Genomic DNA, 21446 nt, shown 5'->3' with positions numbered 1-21446 from the left:
TCCAAGTGAAGTGAGGATCGTGCTATCCGAAAGGACAAGCCTTGAGCCTCAATATCCACTCAATCGACATGTCTAGTCCATAAAGGGGCAAGTGATATCGGCAAATCATCATAATGCTCCGACCTCATATCTGTGTGTTGATATCTCAGACGGCATTTCAAAAGTCGTGATATGTGAGGAAATTCTTCATTATGCTCCAACAATGACACGAAACCGTTGATCTAGGATCAAAGTGCCACGTAGAAATGAACATGATTCAAACATACATCAATCGGATTTCATAATTTCACAAAACATCCCACAATAAGGGATTAAACGCTCCTTTCTTTAGTACTCGGTGCTATCGCGGTCGTCACTTGAAGATGGACCCGATTTTCTTCATATTGGTTTGATTTGACAATCAAACCATTTGGCTCTCGGCCATTGTGGCCATCATACCAATCACGGTCTGCAATCGTCTATTTTCCTAAATTCTAAAAACCCGATGCTGTACAAGCAATACCCTACTCTGTCGTGACCACTGACAATGTGCTGACTAGCGGGACGGGGAGCTATGGCTAATATTGAACACTTTGACTAGGTCTCTGTTTTCTTCACTCCACCCACCACCAAACATTCTTTTGGTAACATTCTCCATCTTAAAGAAAAATCTTGCAATGTCTTGAGACCTCTTTGACTAGCTTCCCCAGTTTGGGGGCCAGAGTCATTTTTCCAATCTCTATCTGGTCCGCATGACAAAATGATGGGAATGTGGGCTAAATCATGGAGGCATCACCTCGGGGCCCCCTTATAAGATATTTTGACGGATTCGTGCTCCACACCCATCCGTTACCATTTCCGATTGTTTGTTTTTATATAAAATCATCTTCATCCCCATATCCCCCTCTCTCCATTCTCCGCGTCGTTAACACTTCAACTTCTCATTCTATCTGGGGCTATATCATTGCGCCTTTGAGAAAAGCTGTTGATCAATACTTAAACTTCCATATATCTACACAATAGAAGTCTAGAGAACCGCAATCATGGGGATGTTCAATAAGAAGAAGGAGGCTACAGAGTCAGCTGTTGTCTCTGACAAAAACCTCAGCAGCGCAGAGGGAACACCAGCAGCACACACCCCAGCCGATACTCCTCGTGTCGCTAGATCCTTAAATGGTTCTGCGCCAGAACATCATGATGTCTCTCCTGGAGAAGCACTCGACGACCTTCCAGCCACTAAGTTGGCCATTACTCTTGGTGCTATCGCGTCTATTGGTGGTTTCATGTTCGGTTATGAATCTGGTCAAATTTCAGGTTTGTTTTCACTCCAATATAGTGCAGGAGCGATGAAATTCTAACAAAAATTCAAGGTTTCGTACAAATGTCCGATTTCTTAGCTCGATTTGGTGAAAATGGCGAACTCTCTGCTGTCCGTCAAGGAACCATTGTCGCCATTCTCTGTGCCGGTACTCTCGTTGGATGTCTTATATCTTCTTACCTCTGCGACAAAATCGGCCGTCGTTACACCATCTCCAGTTCCGCATTCTTTTACATTATTGGTGTTATTATCGAAATTACTTCAACTACTCACTGGGTTCAATTCGCCATGGGAAGATTCACTGCTGGTTTGGGTATTGGTGCTTTGAGTACTAGTGTTCCTATGTACCAATCCGAGTCTGTGCCTAAGAACATTCGTGGTGCCGTCGTTTCCAGTTATCAATTGTTGATTACTCTTGGTATCTGGACTGCTTACATGGTAAGTCAAAACTCTTTATCGGGAGGAAAATTAATTTACTGATACACCAAACAGATCAACTACGGAACTCACTCTACCTACACCAACAGTGCTCAATGGCGTATTCCCAACGGTCTCTCTGCACTCTGGGCCATCTTCCTCGGTACCGCTGTCCTCTTCATGCCTGAATCTCCTCGTTTCGCATACCGTATTGGACGTGAAGACGAAGCCCGCAAAAACATGGCTCTCCTTAACGGTGTCGACCCTTACTCCCCACTCATCGATGCCGAAATTTTCGAAATCGAAAGTAAGCTCGCAGCCGAGAGAGAAGGTGGTGATCACCCATGGTACGAAATTTTCACCGGACCAAGAATGTTGTACCGTACACTTCTCGGGATGGTTCTTCAAGCTGGTCAACAATTGACTGGTGCTAACTTCTTCTTCTACTACGGTACTACCATTTTCAAGTCTGGTGGTATCTCTGATTCCTATGTTACTTCTATCATTCTTGGTTCTGTCAACGTCGTCGCTACCATTGGTGGTCTCTGGATTGTTAAGAACTGCGGTCGCAGAAAGGCTCTTATGGTTGGTGCTGCCGAGATGTTCGTTTGCATGTTGATCTACTCCTTCGTCGGTCACTTCAAAATCCAAGGACAAGCCGATGCCAAGGCTCCTGGTGCCGTTCTCATCTGTTTCACATGTATCTACATTGTTGGATTCGCTACCACTTGGGGACCATTGGTTTGGGCTATTGTCGGAGAATTGTACCCAGCCCGTTACAGAGCTTCCTGCATGGCTCTCGCTACCGCATCCAACTGGCTCTTCAACTTCCTCATCTCTTTCTTCACCACTTTCATCACCAACGATATCGATTACTATTATGGTCTTGTCTTCGCCGGTTCTCTCTTCGCTCTCTTCTGGATTGTATTCTTCTTCGTCATCGAGACCAAGGATCGTTCTTTGGAGGAAATTGACACCATGTACGTTCTCCACGTCAACCCATTGACATCCGCCAGCTGGGACCCCAGGTCTCTTGGTGCCGAAGGTGTCAACGGTGTTGATACCGATCGTATGTTCTTGACCAAGGGTGGAAAGGATATCAAGAAGAGTGAGATGGCTGGTCGACCAATGTTGGAGCATGACGAGAGGATGTTCCCCGAGACTGCTGCTCATGAAAACAAGCCTGAGATTATGAACGCTTAAGCTTTCGCTTAGCTTTATACTAGGGATGACTGAATAGGAGGAGAAGAGGGGTGAATGAGTATATGTCGATACGATATGAACAAAAGGGGATAGGGATAAGAGCAGTGGATGATAAATGAGTGGATTTAAGTAATGCATGCATATATTGGCGTTTGGGAAGCAGCATCGTCTGCACGGGTATTACGTATGATAATGTCGTTGATCGAAGATGTATATAGTTAATCACTGGAGGAAATTATGTTTATGGGCATACTAAGGGAATGAAATTTTCATGAACCTCACTTGAATCTTATCAGTTTGCAATGTGCCTTGCTTGATCAAATTATTTTCTTTGCTTTTATACTTTGAAGACACGTAATTCTGTATCCAAAATAGACATTCATATTACCCCAAATTATGTGATAATCGTACAGATCTCCACGTCAAAATAATTCCATCGCAGTCCCATCAAAACATACCTCATTTCCTTCATCATCGCCCTCCTTTCTCAAAAAGTACCATTCCCATCAATTCTCTCCCCACTCACAAATTGCGTCTTCACATCCCCCTCCGCAAATAAAAGCATACTATCCTGCCCACTGTCATACACCAGCCACGTTATCTCACTCGTCAATAGTGCTTTCTATAGATCATTTGCAAACGAAAGCCACAGTGCTTGCATTGTGTTCACAACTTCGTATTCGTACGCGTGGAATTACCACGGTATAGATAATGTGTGTCGAAGAGGAGAGGGGGTTCGGCTGGGATTGTTAGTGGGACGGATGGAGGTAACTAGATGAAATGAGAGGGCAAAAATATACAGCTGTGGTATGCGCCCATCCAAGGTAGAGGGAAATGCTGGTAAAGTTACCGGTGTATTGGTAGCGGTATGTTGATAAGCCTACATTCTCTCATGCGATCGGGATCTCCATCGAATGAGACAATGTCTTCGTGAACCCATTCGACTCTGGAAATGTGTTAGTCACTTGATAATGCAAGGAGAGCTAAATGGATATACGCTTTTCTCTGATCAAGTAAACTATGGTTTCGATGCTCCGTAATAGCCTTTGCATTTGGAAATCCGAAAACATTCACACGGTAACTTTTAGGCTATAGTCAGCACAGATATATCAGCGGAAGGAGGAGTATAAAAATCTCACTTCATCACAACCACAATATGGCATTGAGTTTGTTGAACCCATTGATCCGGAATTTTGTACAGCGAATCTTGTTCACCACTTGTAAATCCACCTCCTGGTATGTACACAAACACAGGAAGACTCTGATTAGTCGGTGTAGTAGGAGCCTAAATACTCAAATGCAAACAATCCTCGCTTTGTCCTCCATTAATCAGAAATTGAGGTACAATATTTGTATATATCGTCGAACTATTACTAGCAAGTTGCATGCACGAAGGAGGGAGCGTTGTAGCGTTAACTGCGGATCCTTTACCTTTCGTTTGTGGTGCTGCAAATCGCAAGTTTCCGACGGGAGGTTCAGCGTATGGTACTCCTAGGAACTGACGAACTTGTGGCTTGGTTTGGTTTATGAAGCCGTGGAGTTCACCACTAGTTGTTTGGACTACTAGGCCATTTTTAGCGGGAGTGGGAGAGCATAGCGTGGGAAGAAATAGGGAGGAATAAGCGAGGAGAAGTGATGGTGAAAACCTATTGAATGTCGAAACTTATGAAACGAAACTTTCTCTGACTATTTACAGGCAAATGTTTCGAGCATCTCTTCATTCTATACTCGTAGTGATATTAAAGTTCAGATGAATGGGGGTCGCCCGTGAATAAACCGGTGCTAGCCAAACACTTCCTAATTGATTATCCATGCTGGCGGGTGTAAATACAGTACTGAATAAGGACATCTCCATTTCATTTAGAAGCTTTGGCAAATACAGGGAACAATGTCGTTACATTCTGAAAGGGTCATCAAGAATGTCGCTCCCCCCGCATCTCCGCAATGCGGGGCACACCTTTCAATGTCGGTGTTCCGGGGTACATATAGCAACCGGTAGAGAACTTTCCCGGGTCTTAATACAGAGTTGCATATGCGAGGATTAGGCTATGAAGTTGGTTGAAAAGAAAGAAGAAATGAATTTATATGTGTTGAAGGGATTGTGGTCAGTGGTCTCTAATGTCCCGGAAGAAGGCAAACTCTCCTGATGAATTAGATTTCGGCCAAAGTGGTCAATATCCAATGTCACTTTTCTTGGCGAATACCTAAAGTTACATCGTGATTGTAGGAATTGATTTAATTTGAAGTATAATCATGAACATACATCATTTCGATTACCCGAATTATAATGCCCATACCAAATAAAAAGTCGTATCGTCCGCCTTTCTCCAACGAAGTGTTGGAGCAATCGTAGTCAAATAATCCTAACATAATATATTGAGCCACCGGGCTAGACGAGCAGCTGTTTCAAGTTTAGGCGGACGGTAGTTGGTCTGTTTGATCTCATCTCAAGTCATATTATCAAACAATGCCTCGAATTTCTCACACTCATGGCTCCCGTCATTCATATAATCAGCCTCTTTTCCCCTTTTCACGACAACGAGTACCTGCCGATGGAAAGCTTGCTGCGGGCCGTGATGGTCATCTTTTGGGATCTCTATCCACGGCAATCTGACTTCTGAGTCCTCGATCTCCCAAGCCTATCGTGTGGCCTGTTTTGTGTCGTCTGCCTCTTCTTGCGTCTCGTCCTGCCCATACTTCTCAACGGCATACATCTTACACACTGCGCTAGAGCGAGCACCATCTATTTTTATTTTTATTTTTAAATAACCTTATCCCATCCAGCTGGCTGTTCGAATCGATATGATCCACCATTCCCCTCTTCTATAAAATCTGTTGTTGAAGTCAAAAACCATAATTCCCTCCATCCATTTTGCCGAATTAAAGGTTGAATCTCGTTGTATCTCTGAACATCTGCCAGAAATCCCACGTATTGACCTTCAACATGATGCAGGTCTTCAACTATCAACTTGTCGAGTTGTAGTCCTGGGAAACAATGAGAGAGTGTATGCCATTGGATAAGTGGTAAATGCCTCGAAAGCCCTGTTCTTGTGATCCCACCCGACCATATCATCTTCCTCCTCGCATTTCTGCTCAACTCCTCGTTTCTCGTTGTAATTTCTCTCGCTATACCATTCAAAATCCGTGGCTACCGAAAACGGGTATCCTCTAACACGAATATGTCGAATTTGAGAGATGGTAGACACTGGAAATCCAATAAGTGTATCGACCATAAAGAAAGTACTGGCGAAAATGGAACAAAAAAGTGGGCAAGATAGTATGTTTGACTTCATCATAAATCTGACGGCAGGTTTGTAGAAGTGTGGTTCTTTTATCGGTATAAGATTTAAATCCTTTATAGACAATGCGACTTCCCAAACAGTATTTGAAGATCTCTGTGCGAAGCTCCAAAGGAATGCTAAGGAGACCTGGTGATAGAGTGGAGGGGAAGCCCTGAACCTTCATTTTGAAGTGTCCGAGTATGAACGTGATTGATGGCACGAAAGTAGGTAACTTTTGTTTGTTGAAACTGAAGGTCAACAATCAGAAGATAGATCCAGTGAGTAGAAGACAAGAAGACAATGGTCCTTCAGATGCCTCGAAAATGACCTCTTGAAGGTACAAGTATATTCGAATAATAAGAAGAAGACATCCCGGTGTGCAAGGTCACTCAGAGCCTTATGTATATATATAACTGGAGGCCCTCAATACGTTCAAAGTCACTCCATTTTGACAGAATTCACGGTGTGTGTCAGGAATTGCCTTCGTTTTAGTCGTAGAATCCAAACTTCGAAATTTACTCTGGCCTCAATCGATTTAGCTTGTTGGCATTACCTAGTGGGTATACTGATAATGTTCAAGGCTAATTCGCAATGAGGGCGCGCGGCGGGAGGCCTCGAGCTCCATTGTGGGGAATGTGTCAGAAACGAGACCTTAGCTCTAACACTGAATACTCAAATCAAACTTCAAAACGGAGTACATCACTGTCAGTAGTTTGAGACCGTACAGAATATCATTTAGAGTTGTGGTGCTATCAACATGTTGTGACGGATTGAAGCCAAACCACAAAGAACAAATCTCGCGAATGGTTGACTTGATATCGCATCACGTGATACAACCCTTACATCTATGGAGGAGTTCCATTGATGCGAAAAGCTATGTAGGATCATGGCCAAGTCGACAGTTCCAAGTAATCAAACATCCGAACTCCTATCCCACATCCTTTATCAAAATTCCAGCAAAACCGTCACCTTAATCGACATCCCACGTTCAATCGAAGATGCTCAATCACTATCCTCCGAACAACACACTACGCGTCCAAAGACCGCGAAGAGGTTGATATCTTGTAAACCAATACATAAGCCCTATGCATCACTTGAACCCAAATCTGCAAAGGCTCTTAGAAATGCTCCAGAGAAAAGGATTGAAGAATTGATGTTGGAGCGTTATGTTCAACTTGCGCTTGATGAGATGACGGGGGATGAAAGATGGGAGGGCAAAGTTTGTTTAGAGAGGATTTGGGGAGAGAATGGTGAGTTTTTGAAGGTTGTTTTTATATTTTTCTGTTTTTGTTTATTCATTCTGATTTAGGATGATTAGGAAATTGTTTAAATTCTAGATTTGTTTGGAAAGTTGACTGACATCGCCAAAATTTAGAGGAATCGAAGAGGAAGAGAAAGAGGAAATCGGCTCCAGAAGAAGCAGGGAAGTCTCTGCAGAACGTCATCAAAGTTGAAAACGTCTCCAAGCTTCCAAAACGCGTTGATATCGATGGAGTTTCGGGGACAATGCCACCTAAATCTACAATGATATATGGCAATATACCTGAAAGTAATCTTTCTTCCAATGTGGAAATATCTGAAGACCTTCCGAAGTTTCATGTGATAATTGCCGATCCACCTTGGCCTAATCGATCTGCTTTACGGAAAGATTCTTATGCTACTGCTTCGAGATTTGGAGGGATAGAGAGTCTATTGAGATCGTAAGTTTCTAGTTCCTTGTTCTCCTCTCGACGCTCTCCCTTGGCTGTGATTTTACCCTGATTTTACCCTGATTTTACACTTTATCTTGTCTGATGCGTTTTGGATATACATCTCTTCTTGCATATATATCATCATTTAATATCCGAATCTATAAACCCCACCCTCTTCCAAAGTCCCAAGCTAAATATACTCACCAAATACAGCCTACCATGTCATAAGATAGAAAACAATGGCTACTTTGGAATATGGATAACTAATAAACCCGCTTTCCGCTCCATGCTCTTGGACGAAGGAGGGATGTTCGACCACTGGGGTCTTGAATTAGTAGAAGAATGGATTTGGCTTAAAGTTACATCGAGTGGGGAACCGATGTGTGAGATTTCAGGGACGTGGAGGAAGCCATGGGAGATTTTACTTGTGGGACGGAAGAAGGGCGAGAGGGAAAGTGCTGGGGAAGGAGACCCAGGATTTAAGAAGTCTGCTGGGAATGATACATTGAATGTTGAGAAGAAAGACGACCTTGAGGGATTAAATCAATACTCACCCTCACCCTCACCAACCTCATTCCAAGCTGAAATCTCAAATCTTCCCACAAAACGAAGAATTATAATTGGAGTCCCAGATTTACATTCACGAAAACCTAATCTGAGGTTCCTTTTTGAACAACTGCTAGGACTGCAAGAATATAGAGGCTTAGAAATCTTCGCGAGGAATCTTACGGCCGGGTGGTGGGGGTGGGGAAACGAAGTTTTGAACTTTCAGGATGATGGGGCTTGGGTTGTCGAGGAAGGCTGTGATGATATTGTTGATGAAATAGAGGATGAGGCATTGGAAGTGAAGGATGCGCAGGATAGGAAAGATGAGAAGAACCATGGAGGGTGAACGGAGAGACACGTCAATTGTCGAATTCGGAAATACGTTTGGGCTGATATAGGTGGGAAACTATATGAATAATGTTAATTCGTCAAAGTACAAATTGGACAATTTGAGCAAGGCAGCCAAGCAGATTCTGATCAGGTACAGCACCACCATCGAGTTCTTTCTAGAATATGCAGGGTATAAACCCCAAGGACTCAACACAGTTGCGAGTGGGAAACAACGGAAATTTGTGTGGGTAAAAGAGACCCTGAACCAAAAGTGCCAAAATGGGTTGGTGTATAGATGTTTTTTTATTCATCATTTTCATATACCCCATTCAATGAATTATTCATACAATGTATCTCGCAATATACATGCTCTTCCAAAGATCAATGCTTACACTTTCTCAAATCTTCATCTATTCCCGTCTTCCAATACGAGGAACCTTCACATCCGTCTCAACCTCAACTTCCTCTCCTACATTCATCCAGGTATCTCTCGTAGGTGCCCATTTCTCCTTTCCTTGCAAGATTTTCCTTGCTTGCTCCGCGATTGATAGACGATCTTTGCTGGGCTTTTGTTTGGCATCTGGATATTGGCTTGCTTGTAGTTCTTGTTCGTATTCTTGACGTTTCTTGACTCCTTCTTGATCCCAACTATGAGTACCGTATGATTAGCCTTTGTGTATTCCAGTTTCCCAATCTGATATTATCTTTTGAACTTCCATCCCCTCGACTGTCTCCCACTACACCAATCACTTCCCCGCCAAAGATGCAGAAATCCTCCAAAATAGAAAATAAAACATACTCGGAAAAGTCCTTAGGTTCTTCAGGCCACACAAATGGTCTATCCATCTCCACCATCATCCTCTTGATACTCCTCGGTCTGAACCATTTCCTAGGCGTTGGTACTTTCGCTCCTGGTTTCCCTTCCCTCAACTTTTGCGCTTGGATATAACTTCGTACTCCCCGAACCTCTATTCCATATGCATTCCATAAATAATCTCTTAAATCCAACTTGTTCAAATTGAGGGGTACGATAAAGGAAGCGAATGAGGGTGGTGAATTTGGTGTGCGGAGAAGAGTTATTGTGAAATTGGGACTGTAGTAGGAAGAGGAATTAGTTTCCAGATGGCAAGAAGCGGGATGGTGAGGGCAAAGCGTACAGAAATACTTCTTTGCGACCCATTTTGGGCGCTCGAGCGACGGCTGCAAGTGGTGCTGCCATTGTTGCTGTGGATCTTGGGATTGGAAGCTATTTGAGTGAAATCACCAGTATCAGATAAAATTAAGCGCGGGAAATATTATCAGGATGGTTTGACGCGATAAGCACAATTTACCGCGAGTATCTTTCTCTTGGTGTTGAGGTTCTCTTGTGTTGCTTATTAATCATTGCTTCATAAACACGTGCACGTCCACCAATCATGTCTCATACTTTCCTTATTAGTAACCCGGAACGACTTTTATTCTCACATATCATCATCATCGTCATCCGTCATCCATCCCATCATTAATTACCCGTCTACCGGTACTACCTAGATAGGTATCTCATAGCAAATCACCAATCGTATGGCTTTATTGATCTTCACGATTCCTTCCCGCATCAACCACAATTTCCCGCAATGACTTTCCTACAAAAGCATTCACCGCGAAAAGCGAGCTTTGCAATCCTTTATTACTCCGATGACTCCCTTCGGAATTACGAAGTATACCACGGTGATGGAGATAATGCCACGGAGATAATGCCACGGATATAACCTCTTTCCTTCCCAGTTGTGAAGTGTGAATTTGATAAGCATTTACAATAATGGCCCCGTCGGCTCCACCTAGTAGTAAAACAGTCCAGTCTACTCTGTAGTGGAGGGGTAGATTGGGTCATTCCAGATCTATGCGTGCCTGCGTAATTTTTTATTATAAGTAGGTAGGTATCGATTGTTGCTGTTGTCTTTTGAATCAATAATCTTGTGGATTTCTTCACCTTTTTACATCAAAATCGGAATTCCAATCTACCTTTTAAAACCTCAATACATATTGAAAATGGCTTCAAACCCACCGCAAAGATGCTGTACTCTAGGTGTCAAGCACGAGTAAGATTTATCCTCTCGATGAGCTCTGGGTGGGCTTCGGGTCGGTGAATGTGAAGCTTACGGAAATATTATCTCAGGGGTACACCAACTGGATCTACTATCAAGATTGCTGATACCATTGAGACCTATGTTGCTGAGCCTAAAGAAAAGGTTCACAAAGATACTGCTATTCTTTACCTTCCAGATGTCTTCGGTATCTGTATGTATTTCCTCCATTATATTCACAATGATTCCAATGTCAAGCAACTAATCGAAATTCCCCCCCACCAGGGCAAAACTCCCAATTGATGGCTGATCAATATGCCGCCAACGGTTACTACACCATCATCCCCGATCTCTTTAACGGCGACCCAATGTCTCTTAATCCTCCTGAAGGTTTCGACATCATGCAATGGTTGACCAAGGGTTCTGATGGAAACAACCCACATACATTTCCACAAGTTGATCCTATCGTTCAAAAGTCCATTGAATTCTTGAAGTCTAAGGGATACGCCAAGATTGGAGCTGTCGGATACTGTTTTGGTGCTAAATATGTTGCTAGATTCATGGCTGAAGGAAAGGGTATTGATGTGGGATTTGTTGCTCATCCTTCGTATGCTTTTCATCTCCTTTCCTTCCTTTCCTTCCTTTCCTTGTATCCAATTCCCGAGAATACTCTAAATTCAATCCCAACCCTCAAGTAAGAAGCTAACAAACTCCCAAGGTTCGTCGAAGAAGATGAACTCCGTGCAATCAAGGGACCCTTCTCCATCGCAGCCGCTGAAACCGACGAAATTTTCCCAGTCGAGAAACGTCACAAATCAGAAGAAATCCTCAAGGAAATCAGCGCTACTTATCAAATCAATTTGTACAGTCAAACTGTCCATGGTTTCTCGGTTAGATGCGATTTGAGCAAGAAGGTGGAGAAATATGCCAAGGAACAGGCCTTTATCCAGGCTGTGACCTGGTTTGATGAGCATTTGATTTAAAGAAAGCGAGAATGAGGTTGAGGTTGAAATTGTGAGAGTTAGGAGGGTACAAGAGTGAAAGACGTAACGGGGAAGAGAAATCTTCAGAGGAAGTCGTACGCAAGCTTCTATAGAGGAGGAGCGTAAAGAAACACGAATAAATGAATATTTATGAATTTCAAACCATGGTACGAAAGATTGACATGCAAGTGGACTACTTCTATGAAATCCGATCCGAAATGACACTATATGCAATCACAACAAGCGACGGGAGTAAGAACAGAGGGAACTCTAGTTCGAGGTTAATCATGGGAGGAAGTGAGAATCTGCAAGTTCTTCTTCTTACAACACCCAAACAAAGAGGTCGAGAATACACTAGATTGTGTCCAATTATCGCATTCACGGTGCTCAACGCATATCTAATGGACCATCACTACTATAGATATAACCTAATATTTATGCTAAGATGGGATGGGGAATCTCTATATTAGGTAGGTACCTAATACATACAGTCTGTCCCGGCTCCCATTCCCGCTCCCGCTATCCGCTCCACTGAATTCTTTCCCGCCATAACATCTGCTAAGGACCGACCAATATCATCGACTATCCTATTTCTTTTTCCTGAAGGGTTTGTCTCTGGCTATGCATGTTTGGGACACGAGGGAAATTGATGGAGTATTGTGGATTTTACTGGATTGGTTATGGATAGATGGATTGTCATACTATACGAATGTGTCGTTTGAATTGGCCTGGAGGTAGGTCTAAGGGCGAGCGAGTTCTTCGGTTGGCATGATAGTTGGAAGTTAGAGGGTTGATTGTGTTATATGATGTAACGAAACGTTCTAACTTAAGGATACTTACTGATTAATCAAGTAGTAGATATGAAAATGTATAATGTATAGACCTAACACCTAACCTTTTACCACCCCTCCCCTCCCCTCCCCTCCCCTCACTTATTAAAGTAGATAGGATTACTCAGACTTGTTTGTCATCATGGTATTTATTTCATGTTTCATGCCACATGGATATCACACAGTTCAATCCACATGATAGGAAATTCAAGATCAGGTACTTGACGTCGTGAGATCTCTCATATGTGCATCTTTATTAATACAAACTTGTCTCCTTATCACAACCACCTTCCCGTCAGCTGATTCGGCGATAAGAATACGGTAGTGTTACTACAGTAATTACTACGAAGTACCACATCACACTTTCTTTCGCTCGCTTCTCCATCTTATCAGGACAAATGATAAATAATTAAATCAATTTTCTCCATATAAAGTTCCATGAAGAAAGAAAAAATAAATGGACAAGGATGGAAGCTCCTGCAAGGCGGAGGTGAGGTTAATAAGGTGAACCCTTGTGAATCATGTACTTGAGGGACATTTTCTTTCCAACGTCAGCAACAAAAGATTATTGACCAGATTCCGCACCACTTTTTCCCAAACATGAATACTTGCAGATGATCTACGATACCTTGTTGCATAGGAGTACCGGAATTTTATTTCTAGATTTCTTTCAATGAGTTTACTCCCCATGTGCCCAGCGAGGAGGTGGTAGACGGTGCCTTTTTCCTTCCATAATATGACATGATAAGGAATTGAAACCAACCGATTGATTGATTAACAGATTGATTGATTGATTCATCAGACGGACGGACGGACGGATTCGAAGAACAAAAAAAAAAAAAAGATAGACATACATAGAGGATCTGGACCCCGCATCTTAGAAGAGCTTAGAGGCATGACAGAAAAGCTTGGTAAAGCATTCAAGAGGAGCATTATTTGCTAGAGGCTATCAATGAAGAAGACAAGATGTCTTCCGGGTATGGTATTCCCATGTTCGCGGTGATATGTCTTTGACTAACAATATCTAACACAGTTCACTCAAGGACCTAACGAAAGCGATCAAAACATCAGTAACAACTTCTACCCGATTACCACTTCCAGACGACCTTGTGCGAATTATCCATACCTGCCTTGAGAAACATCCTACCCACGATGAATCCGACGCCACCAAAATTCAGGAGGAATTGCTCTCCATCTACGAAAAGGATATCTGTGACCATCCTACCCGCTTTGCCCCCTTTCTATCCATACTGCGAAAACTACGAACCTCGATAAAAGGTGGTGGTAGAATGTTACAATGGTGGGACAAATTGTGTATACCAGTATTGAGTCATCTTGGAGAAGAGAAAGGATTGGCTTTGGAAGCCAGGAATACGTTACTGGATATTCTTATTTACGACGAAGACGAGGATCATCTAGATGATACGATTACTACTTCAGATACTGTGGCGGAGAATTTAATTTCTATTTGGTTGGCGAAGTGTAACAGTATCGCTACAAACCTTGATGAGAATTCAAAGTTTATCGAGAGTCAATTAAGGAGTATACTTATATCATTTGGAAGGAAGAGACCAAAGGTATGTACACTACATTGTCTGGAAATGGAGGTGAAATTCTGACGAGTTATAGAACTTCTTAACTGCCATCAACCAATTCTTCGTCAAAAAAGACAGTCGAATTCTCGCTCTCTCATTACTATGCGAATTTATTCGACATCAACCCCCTCATCTACATCAACTCCTTCAAACCCCTCTCTTCGAGAATCTCTTACGATGTTTACAAATCGATACTTCGACTCGAGTGGTATCATTGGCTATGACAGCTTTGATTATGTTTCTACCTCACATCCCAAGCTCTCTCTCCAAGCATCTCCCTGCGCTTTTCAATATCTACAGTAGAATGCTTTTTTGGGATAGGGAACGAAAGTATGAGGACAATTCGGTATCTGACGATCAAGATGACAAAAGTACTCACAGTACAAGTTCATGGACGAAATTATCTTACTTGCTGGATTCGGAAGATGTGTCAGTTCCGGAATTGTTGCACTATTACACATTTCTTTACGGCCTCTATCCGATGAATTTCATGAGTTACATTCGAAAACCTCAAAAGTTCCTAAGGCATCAAGGATTCCCAGGAGCCAATGAATTCGCAGTTGAACCTATGGAAATAAGACAACGATCTGAACCTTTCAGACAACTCCATCTTTTACATCCAAATTTCTTCACAATGACTATTGATCAGGAATTATCAGATACACATCGATGGATGAAAAGTGAAGCATCGGATGTTGTGACTGAATGCATGGCACTATACATACCAGGATATGCTCAACAAGCTCCATTATCAAGATCACAATTACCAAATCTACACATTGACACTAATGCCGACGTTCCAGATCAACCACTGACAGAACACAATGCGTTCACACCTGCTCAATCCCGACATACGAGTTGGAGATTCGCTGGACCACCTACCATTGCGTCACCGGAAGCACTACGTAATTCTGTACTGAGAAGGGCATCCTTCACAAGTCAATCAATGCCTTCGATTGCGGACTCCCCTATCTTGAGACCGGAAAGGCGATTAGATAGTCCTACATTACCTCCAGCCATGGCTACGTCGCCTTCACACACTCATTTACAAGATATGCTGGATTCTCAACGAGCTGGCTCAATCAGAGGTGGCATCTATCAAACTTTGACGAATGATAGCGTGCAATCACTTGCGTTGAGTCATCATGCCCAAGATAATACTTCTCATGTTGATTCATACTTACAATCACTCACCCGTGCACACGCCCTTCGCTCGCCTTCTTTGAGACCCGGGACAAATGATTCTACGAAATTTGCATACTTACAGAGAGATATTATGTTATTGAAAAATGACTTGAATTTTGAACGCTATCTTAAACAGCAACATCTTACTCATATTGGACAACTTCGTCGAAAGGCTATCCGTGAAGCAAGAGTCGAAGCCGAAACTCAGAACTTGATCAACTCTAACAAAATCTTGAGAGCCAAGCTGGAAGATGCCAAGAAATCCATGGTACAAATGAAGAAAGAATTCGACAAGAGTCGAAATCATTCTAGAAAATGGGAATCTGATTTGACGGCTAAACTGCGATTATTGAAGGAGGAACAAAAGAAGTGGATAGTGGAGGGCGATCAGTTAAAGCGTGAATTATCTGCTTCAAAAATTGATATACACAATTTAAGGCAGCTGGTCGTTCAAGCCGAATACAAGGTCTCTCATGCTACTCAAGAGATTCAAGTGGTGGAATCAAATAAGGAAGAATTAGGGCGATTGCGCATCGAGGCTGAAAAGCTCACTACGAAGTTACGCAGATATGAAGCTCGAGAAGTTGAAATGGACCAGGCGAAGCAGGATGAAGAACAAGCTTACAATACTATCGAGATCCTCAATACGAAGTTAAAGGCCAAGGATGCGGAAATACAACAATTGATTGTCAAATTCCAGAAAGAGGTTCAAGAAGCACAAAACGCCAACCAAACTGTTTATAAACAAATCGATCCTGCAAAACAAAAGGTTATTGATGAGGGACTAGCTGGGTCGCGAAGACGCATGGATGATATGAAGAAAGCCCATTCTAATCTTTTGAAACGATATACCAAGTTACAGCAAGACCACCTGGAAGCACTTACCGCACAAGATAGGGTGTCTGATTTACCTATGAGTATTGATGGATCCCCCGGACCACATATTCCTCCAAGAGATCATCGTCGCTTAACTCATAGCTATTCAGATTCGACGAGGCCGGGAAGTCTTGTACCTAAAGCAACGTTTCCACTCACAGGCACATCAAGTTTTATTGCTCGGCCTAGGATAGATTCTCACAGCCCAACATCAGGCCATGCATTTAGGTCAACGCCCACAAGTACACCTCCAAGTCCGGATTTTTATGGAGGTAGATTTTCTCATTCAAGTAACTTCGATCCGGCGCCAGGTTCGTCACATTCGGACGGGACGATGAGTAGAGATGGCAATAGTAGTGATAGGGACTCTTTGGAAGCCCAGGGCAAGCCAAAGGTCAAGCCGGCAAGTGAAATGAGGGGTTATGGTCGTGGTAAGTACACTCATATTTCCAATCTAGTAAATCGTACATTGAACTCAAAGTTGGGGAAAGATGATAGTTTCTCTCTCGTGTTTTCTGAATCTTTATAATCATTGTCTAACGTTCAAACAGGAGGAGTTGGAAATATCGGAGCAGTGAAGAAGGATAGGGATAATGGAAAGGATAAAGACAAAGGGAGGAAAGAGGGAAGTGGGAGTGGTGCAGAAGAAAGTTCAAAGAGTAGTCCAAAGGAAAAGAAAAAGGGGAGTGGATTGAGGGGGTTGAGGGCATTTGTATAAAGTAAAAGTTATTGTGTTGATTGGATGGATGGATGGATGAATTAAGTGCATATGGGACGGGCAGGGAGTGAATCTTTATAATAATAAAAAGTTGGTTGGGTCGGATGGGATGGAAACAGGAATGGGGATGGGGAGTTGGAAAAACGTATATAATTTGTGTGATGACTGGTCCATTTTGTCTTTTATGGGTTGGTCGATGATGATTGATTACTTGCTTCATCTATCGTTTTTACAGGAGGTATTCGGCATGAAAATGGAATGGGAATGGGAATGGGCATAAGGGTGGGTGGTTCACATTGATGAAAAAGTTTGAGGATGTATACGAATATTTGAATTTGCAAATACCACTCTTCTTCTGACGTTTCAGCTCATCTCTGGAGTTCTCCTGATACATACTATCATGTAGATAGACTGTTTATTGACAATCGATCAACTTTCATCCATTCCTCGCAGACTACTAGCTAGACGTTTAGATAGGTAGCATGCTCTTCTCTGATATCTGGGGAAATATTAACGAATCAACTCTCGGCCGATCACGCTCACAAAGTTAAGCCGATGAATACCGTAGACCCGAGGTTTGATATTGAGAATTTGGTCTCGATGTTATTAGACAGGTGTGAAAAAGATTTACGGAACAATTCGGTCTTGAAGAATGAGATTCGTTGTCTACACGAGAGAAAATATATGATAATAAGTGAAGTTCTCTGTTTTGATCTAATTTTCGTAATTTTCGTGAGTAGTGAAGCAATATTTCAACCCTTTGAAGTGTATATTTGGTGATGGCAAAATCAACATCCATATACGCATTCATTTCTGCGAGGGGAAGATTACCGAGTACCGACCCATTGTACGGCGCTAGTATGACGTTTGCGGGTGAAGGGTGCAGCCAGAAGAGTGTAAACAGAAAATAGAGACGATACATATACACATCTCTCTTCAAAACACTACGAACAATTCGGCCTCTTGAGATTCTGCATATAACTTGCAATTTTACAGATGGAGTGTTGAAAGAACCTTTGCTTCATGGAATGAGAGAAATCGTTATGGTACATTGATTGAGAAGAGAGGAATAAGAATCAAACGAATGGGAATGATATGACCAAGGATGCCTCATCGAGCTCAACAAATATATTTACAGAACAGAACGGATCACGAGAGACAAACTACAACAATACAGTCGAAACAATGGCGAGCGCAGTCGCTGATGGGAGGAGAAAATCCGCGCCAGCTATCTGTCCCACGGATGATGATACGGTAGTATTGGGGAATAAGCAGTCGAGGATGGGGCAAAAGGAGGGACTTGGAGAAGAGGGGAGGTCAAAGACTGCGGGGAAGGAGATCAGAAATAAACAAAGTTGGGATTATATTTGGAGAACGGGGTTGGCGGGGGGTTTGGCTGGTAGTGCGGTATGTATTCTCTTAACAAGTTTCTGCGAGTTCTATCTGCGGATTCTACAGGAAGAAATATCTTGAGCATCAAGAACGATGTAGCTAACAATATTCACCCCAGGCAAAAACCGTAGTCGCCCCCCTCGACCGAGTAAAAATCCTCTTCCAAGCCAGCAACCCTCAATTCGCCAAATATACCGGCTCCTGGTTTGGCTACATCACAGCCATGCGAGACATTCACAGCGATGAGGGACTGCGCGGACTCTTTCGCGGACATTCTGCGACTATCCTCCGTATATTTCCATACGCTGCGATTAAATTTCTAGCATATGAACAAATCCGCGCAGCGATCATACCAAAACGTGAATACGAGACACCGTTCAGAAGATTGATTAGTGGTAGTTTGGCGGGAGTAACGAGTGTATTTTTCACCTATCCCCTGGAGGTCATGAGGGTTAGATTAGCGTTCGAGACTAAAGGACGGAGCGCGGGGTTGGGGGAAATTTGTAGGAGGATATATCATGAAGTTCCGCCGCAGCCTAAATTATCTACTACGACTGGAGCAGGAAGTCTAGTTGCCGGGGCAGAAAATGCGGTGCAGATTATTGTACCCAAAAGTGGATTGGCAAATTTTTACAGAGGGTTCTCGGCAACGATATTGGGAATGTTGCCATATGCTGGAATGTCATTTTTAACGCATGATACCGCGGGAGATCTGTTAAGACACAAGAGTATCAAACAGTATACGACACTTCCGAAACCAGCACATTATGCGGAGAATAAACCCGCGCCGCTTAGATCGTGGGCGGAATTATTCGCGGGTGGTGTAGCAGGATTAGTGTCCCAAACGAGCGCGTATCCGTTGGAAGTGATAAGGAGGAGAATGCAGGTTGGGGGAACGGTGGGAGATGGGAGGAGGCTGCATATTGGGGAGACGGCGAGGATGATTGTTAGGGAGAGGGGGTGGAGAGGTTTCTTTGTGGGCTTGACGATTGGTTATGTGAAGGTTGTGCCGATGGTTGCGGTGAGCTTTTATGTTTATGAGAGGGGGAAGGGATGGTTGGGTATTTAGGGTGGAGAGTCTAGATGGGAAGAGAAGGGAAGAGCACTTGATAGATTTTGGAGTAGTGTTGTGTTTCGTGGTATTGATATTGTATGTATGTTTGTATGTAAGCATTTTCATTGGGAAGATGGGAAGAGGGATGGACATTCTTGGGATATTGATCCGGTGGGAAGGGAACATTGATACGAAAATTCGAAGCTTTAGAATTAGAAATGGGAATTATGTATCATCTAGGTTGATTCTGATATCAGCTGTTGTCGTTTTGTATTGAAGCATGTAGATGTGAATACTTTTTTGGGGGGCGGTTACAGTAGACCAAGCGGATCTTCTTTTTCGGTTTTCAAATCTTCGTTCTATTCTCCAAGGTTTGCATCTCATCTCACAAGGAAGAATCAGATTGAGATTCTTGATGTTGGCATGACAGTAAAATGGTACAAAAGCGAAGTCGTGCGTCGTCTTGAGATTTTCAGCTGAGATGTTACTTGCATATTTTGTGGGTGTAGTTGGTAGTGTGTATGGGTATGGGTTTGTAGGGGGGTAGGTTGTTTTTTCTTGATTTGATTTGATTTGATTGGAAGGGGAGCTGGTGGATGTATGAGGTTTGTGGGTTTGTCTATTTGTCTGTTTGTCTGTTTGTGAGATGGGGAGATGGGAGTTGGAAATTGGGGGTTGGGAGTGGAGGGGTGGAGGTTCGGGATTGAGAGAGGCTGAGATTGGGATTGAGAGGAAGTGAGGGAGGAGTTGGTGGAGTACCGAGGGGCAAGATGGATATCAAGCGGGAGTTGGAATAATACAGAATCGATTTTTTCGATACATGAACACCTTGTTCTGCTGAAGGCATGCTTTGCTATCGGCGAGTCGGTGTCTATTTTGTGGAGTGTGCTCTATGCGTGGGAATGTAAGATCTTACCTTTCGAAATCCGTTGTAAGAGTTGAGGCCATTGCTCACTACACACTAGGTCATTTTACACCAAAAATGATTATATTTCCAAGTTTTGAACCCCTGTTTTTTCCCTTTAAATATAATTGAAATTGAATAAAAATCTAATGATCTATTAAGAATCGATTAAGTAATATTAAAAAATTTGCTGATTATTTATTATTATTTTATCTCATAAGATTTTTATAATTTAAAAAAGAATAATGTTAAAATCATCAAAAGATTGCTTATATTGTATAAGGAAAATATTACAAGTTAATAATTCTGAAAAATTTCAATTTTAAAGCTTTCTTTTTGAATTACAAAAATAGCGAGTAATATTCTAATCATTTTTTCTGATTTAAATCATAATTAAATACTATAATTCAAAGTTTCAATGGTTATTTCTCATTTATTAAAAAGTTATTTAATATTATAGTTTATATAAAAAAACAGCTTTTTTATAGGGATTTTGTTGCGAAATCGTTTAGTGTGTAGTGAGTAATGATTCAAACTCTTACTTTGTACCTGTATACTTGTGCCTGTGCTTGTGTAACTACATTACTTTCATCCCATCTTATCTAGTCAGATGCACTTCATTCTTGTCATGTTCTATTTGCTAGCATAAGCTTCTATTAAGCATTTCCTCTTGTGTATAAAATCCAATCTTATGTACCTCCTCATCCATCCTTTTCAAGTCGTCTGTCTAAGCGAGAGCTGGAATTTGATATACTCCACAAAATTTCAACACATTAACAATTCTCCCTCTAGACCTTTGATCCCCCCCCCAGAGGAAATTGAAGAAAGAGAAAGAATGCAATAAGGATAATGATTTTCTAGTTCTAAAATGGAGGTTGTTAGCTAATATTATAAGTTTAACACTCTTGGCACTTCCAACGACAAGAGGAGCAGTATTCTGGTTGGCGATTGGAGGAAGCGTGGCGGGGAGTCCGGTGCAGGTTGCTTTGCTTGCTTGGGGGAGTGAATTGGTTTCTGATTTGGGCTCAGGAGGCTTGGATGATTTTGAGGAAGAGGATATGTGGGAGATAGGGGATATATA

General features: G+C 42.4%; 7 protein-coding genes across 7 annotated transcripts; 5 read left to right on the top strand and 2 right to left on the bottom strand.

Annotated features, from left to right (window-relative positions):
- Positions 1–1022: 1022 nt before the first annotated feature.
- On the top strand, positions 1023–2917 carry EAF01_006218 (uncharacterized protein; the record flags this gene model as incomplete). Its single annotated transcript, XM_038914472.1, has 3 exons — positions 1023–1293; positions 1350–1735; positions 1790–2917. The coding sequence occupies 3 exons, from the start codon at positions 1023–1025 to the stop codon at positions 2915–2917; spliced, it is 1785 nt and encodes a 594-aa protein (XP_038769427.1).
- Positions 2918–5874: 2957 nt separating this feature from the next.
- Positions 5875–6150, bottom strand: EAF01_006217 (uncharacterized protein; the record flags this gene model as incomplete). The annotated part of the gene is made up of 1 exon (XM_038914471.1): positions 5875–6150. The coding sequence occupies one exon, from the start codon at positions 6148–6150 to the stop codon at positions 5875–5877; it is 276 nt and encodes a 91-aa protein (XP_038769426.1).
- Positions 6151–7084: 934 nt separating this feature from the next.
- EAF01_006216 (uncharacterized protein) lies at positions 7085–8781 on the top strand (the record flags this gene model as incomplete). The annotated part of the gene is made up of 3 exons (XM_038914470.1): positions 7085–7448; positions 7574–7898; positions 8103–8781. The coding sequence occupies 3 exons, from the start codon at positions 7085–7087 to the stop codon at positions 8779–8781; spliced, it is 1368 nt and encodes a 455-aa protein (XP_038769425.1).
- A 394-nt stretch (positions 8782–9175) lies between these two features.
- On the bottom strand, positions 9176–9984 carry EAF01_006215 (uncharacterized protein; the record flags this gene model as incomplete). The annotated part of the gene is made up of 3 exons (XM_038914469.1): positions 9176–9413; positions 9565–9858; positions 9923–9984. The coding sequence occupies 3 exons, from the start codon at positions 9982–9984 to the stop codon at positions 9176–9178; spliced, it is 594 nt and encodes a 197-aa protein (XP_038769424.1).
- An 809-nt stretch (positions 9985–10793) lies between these two features.
- On the top strand, positions 10794–11811 carry EAF01_006214 (uncharacterized protein; the record flags this gene model as incomplete). The annotated part of the gene is made up of 4 exons (XM_038914468.1): positions 10794–10843; positions 10921–11042; positions 11114–11435; positions 11547–11811. The coding sequence occupies 4 exons, from the start codon at positions 10794–10796 to the stop codon at positions 11809–11811; spliced, it is 759 nt and encodes a 252-aa protein (XP_038769423.1).
- A 1796-nt stretch (positions 11812–13607) lies between these two features.
- Positions 13608–17015, top strand: EAF01_006213 (uncharacterized protein; the record flags this gene model as incomplete). The annotated part of the gene is made up of 4 exons (XM_038914467.1): positions 13608–13618; positions 13675–14218; positions 14271–16728; positions 16849–17015. The coding sequence occupies 4 exons, from the start codon at positions 13608–13610 to the stop codon at positions 17013–17015; spliced, it is 3180 nt and encodes a 1059-aa protein (XP_038769422.1).
- Positions 17016–17922: 907 nt separating this feature from the next.
- On the top strand, positions 17923–19700 carry EAF01_006212 (uncharacterized protein). The gene is made up of 2 exons (XM_038914466.1): positions 17923–18422; positions 18526–19700. Exons 1-2 carry the CDS (start codon positions 18111–18113, stop codon positions 19474–19476), a joined length of 1263 nt encoding a protein of 420 aa, XP_038769421.1. The 5' UTR covers positions 17923–18110; the 3' UTR covers positions 19477–19700.
- Positions 19701–21446: the final 1746 nt, after the last annotated feature.

Source organism: Botrytis porri (genome assembly GCF_014898465.1).
Source record: "Botrytis porri strain MUCL 3234 chromosome Unknown BPOR_008, whole genome shotgun sequence".
NCBI lineage: Eukaryota > Fungi > Ascomycota > Leotiomycetes > Helotiales > Sclerotiniaceae > Botrytis > Botrytis porri.
The sequence above is the reverse complement of the archived record's forward strand: the minus strand, read 5'-3'. Positions and strand labels throughout refer to the sequence as shown.

Excerpts from the sequence above, each read along its gene's own strand:
- EAF01_006212 (XM_038914466.1), top strand. The coding sequence starts at position 18,111 with ATGACCAAGGATGCCTCATCGAGCTCAACAAATATATTTACAGAACAG. Across the intron at positions 18,423-18,525 it reads GGGGTTTGGCTGGTAGTGCG|GCAAAAACCGTAGTCGCCCC; the intron begins GTATGTATTCTC and ends TATTCACCCCAG.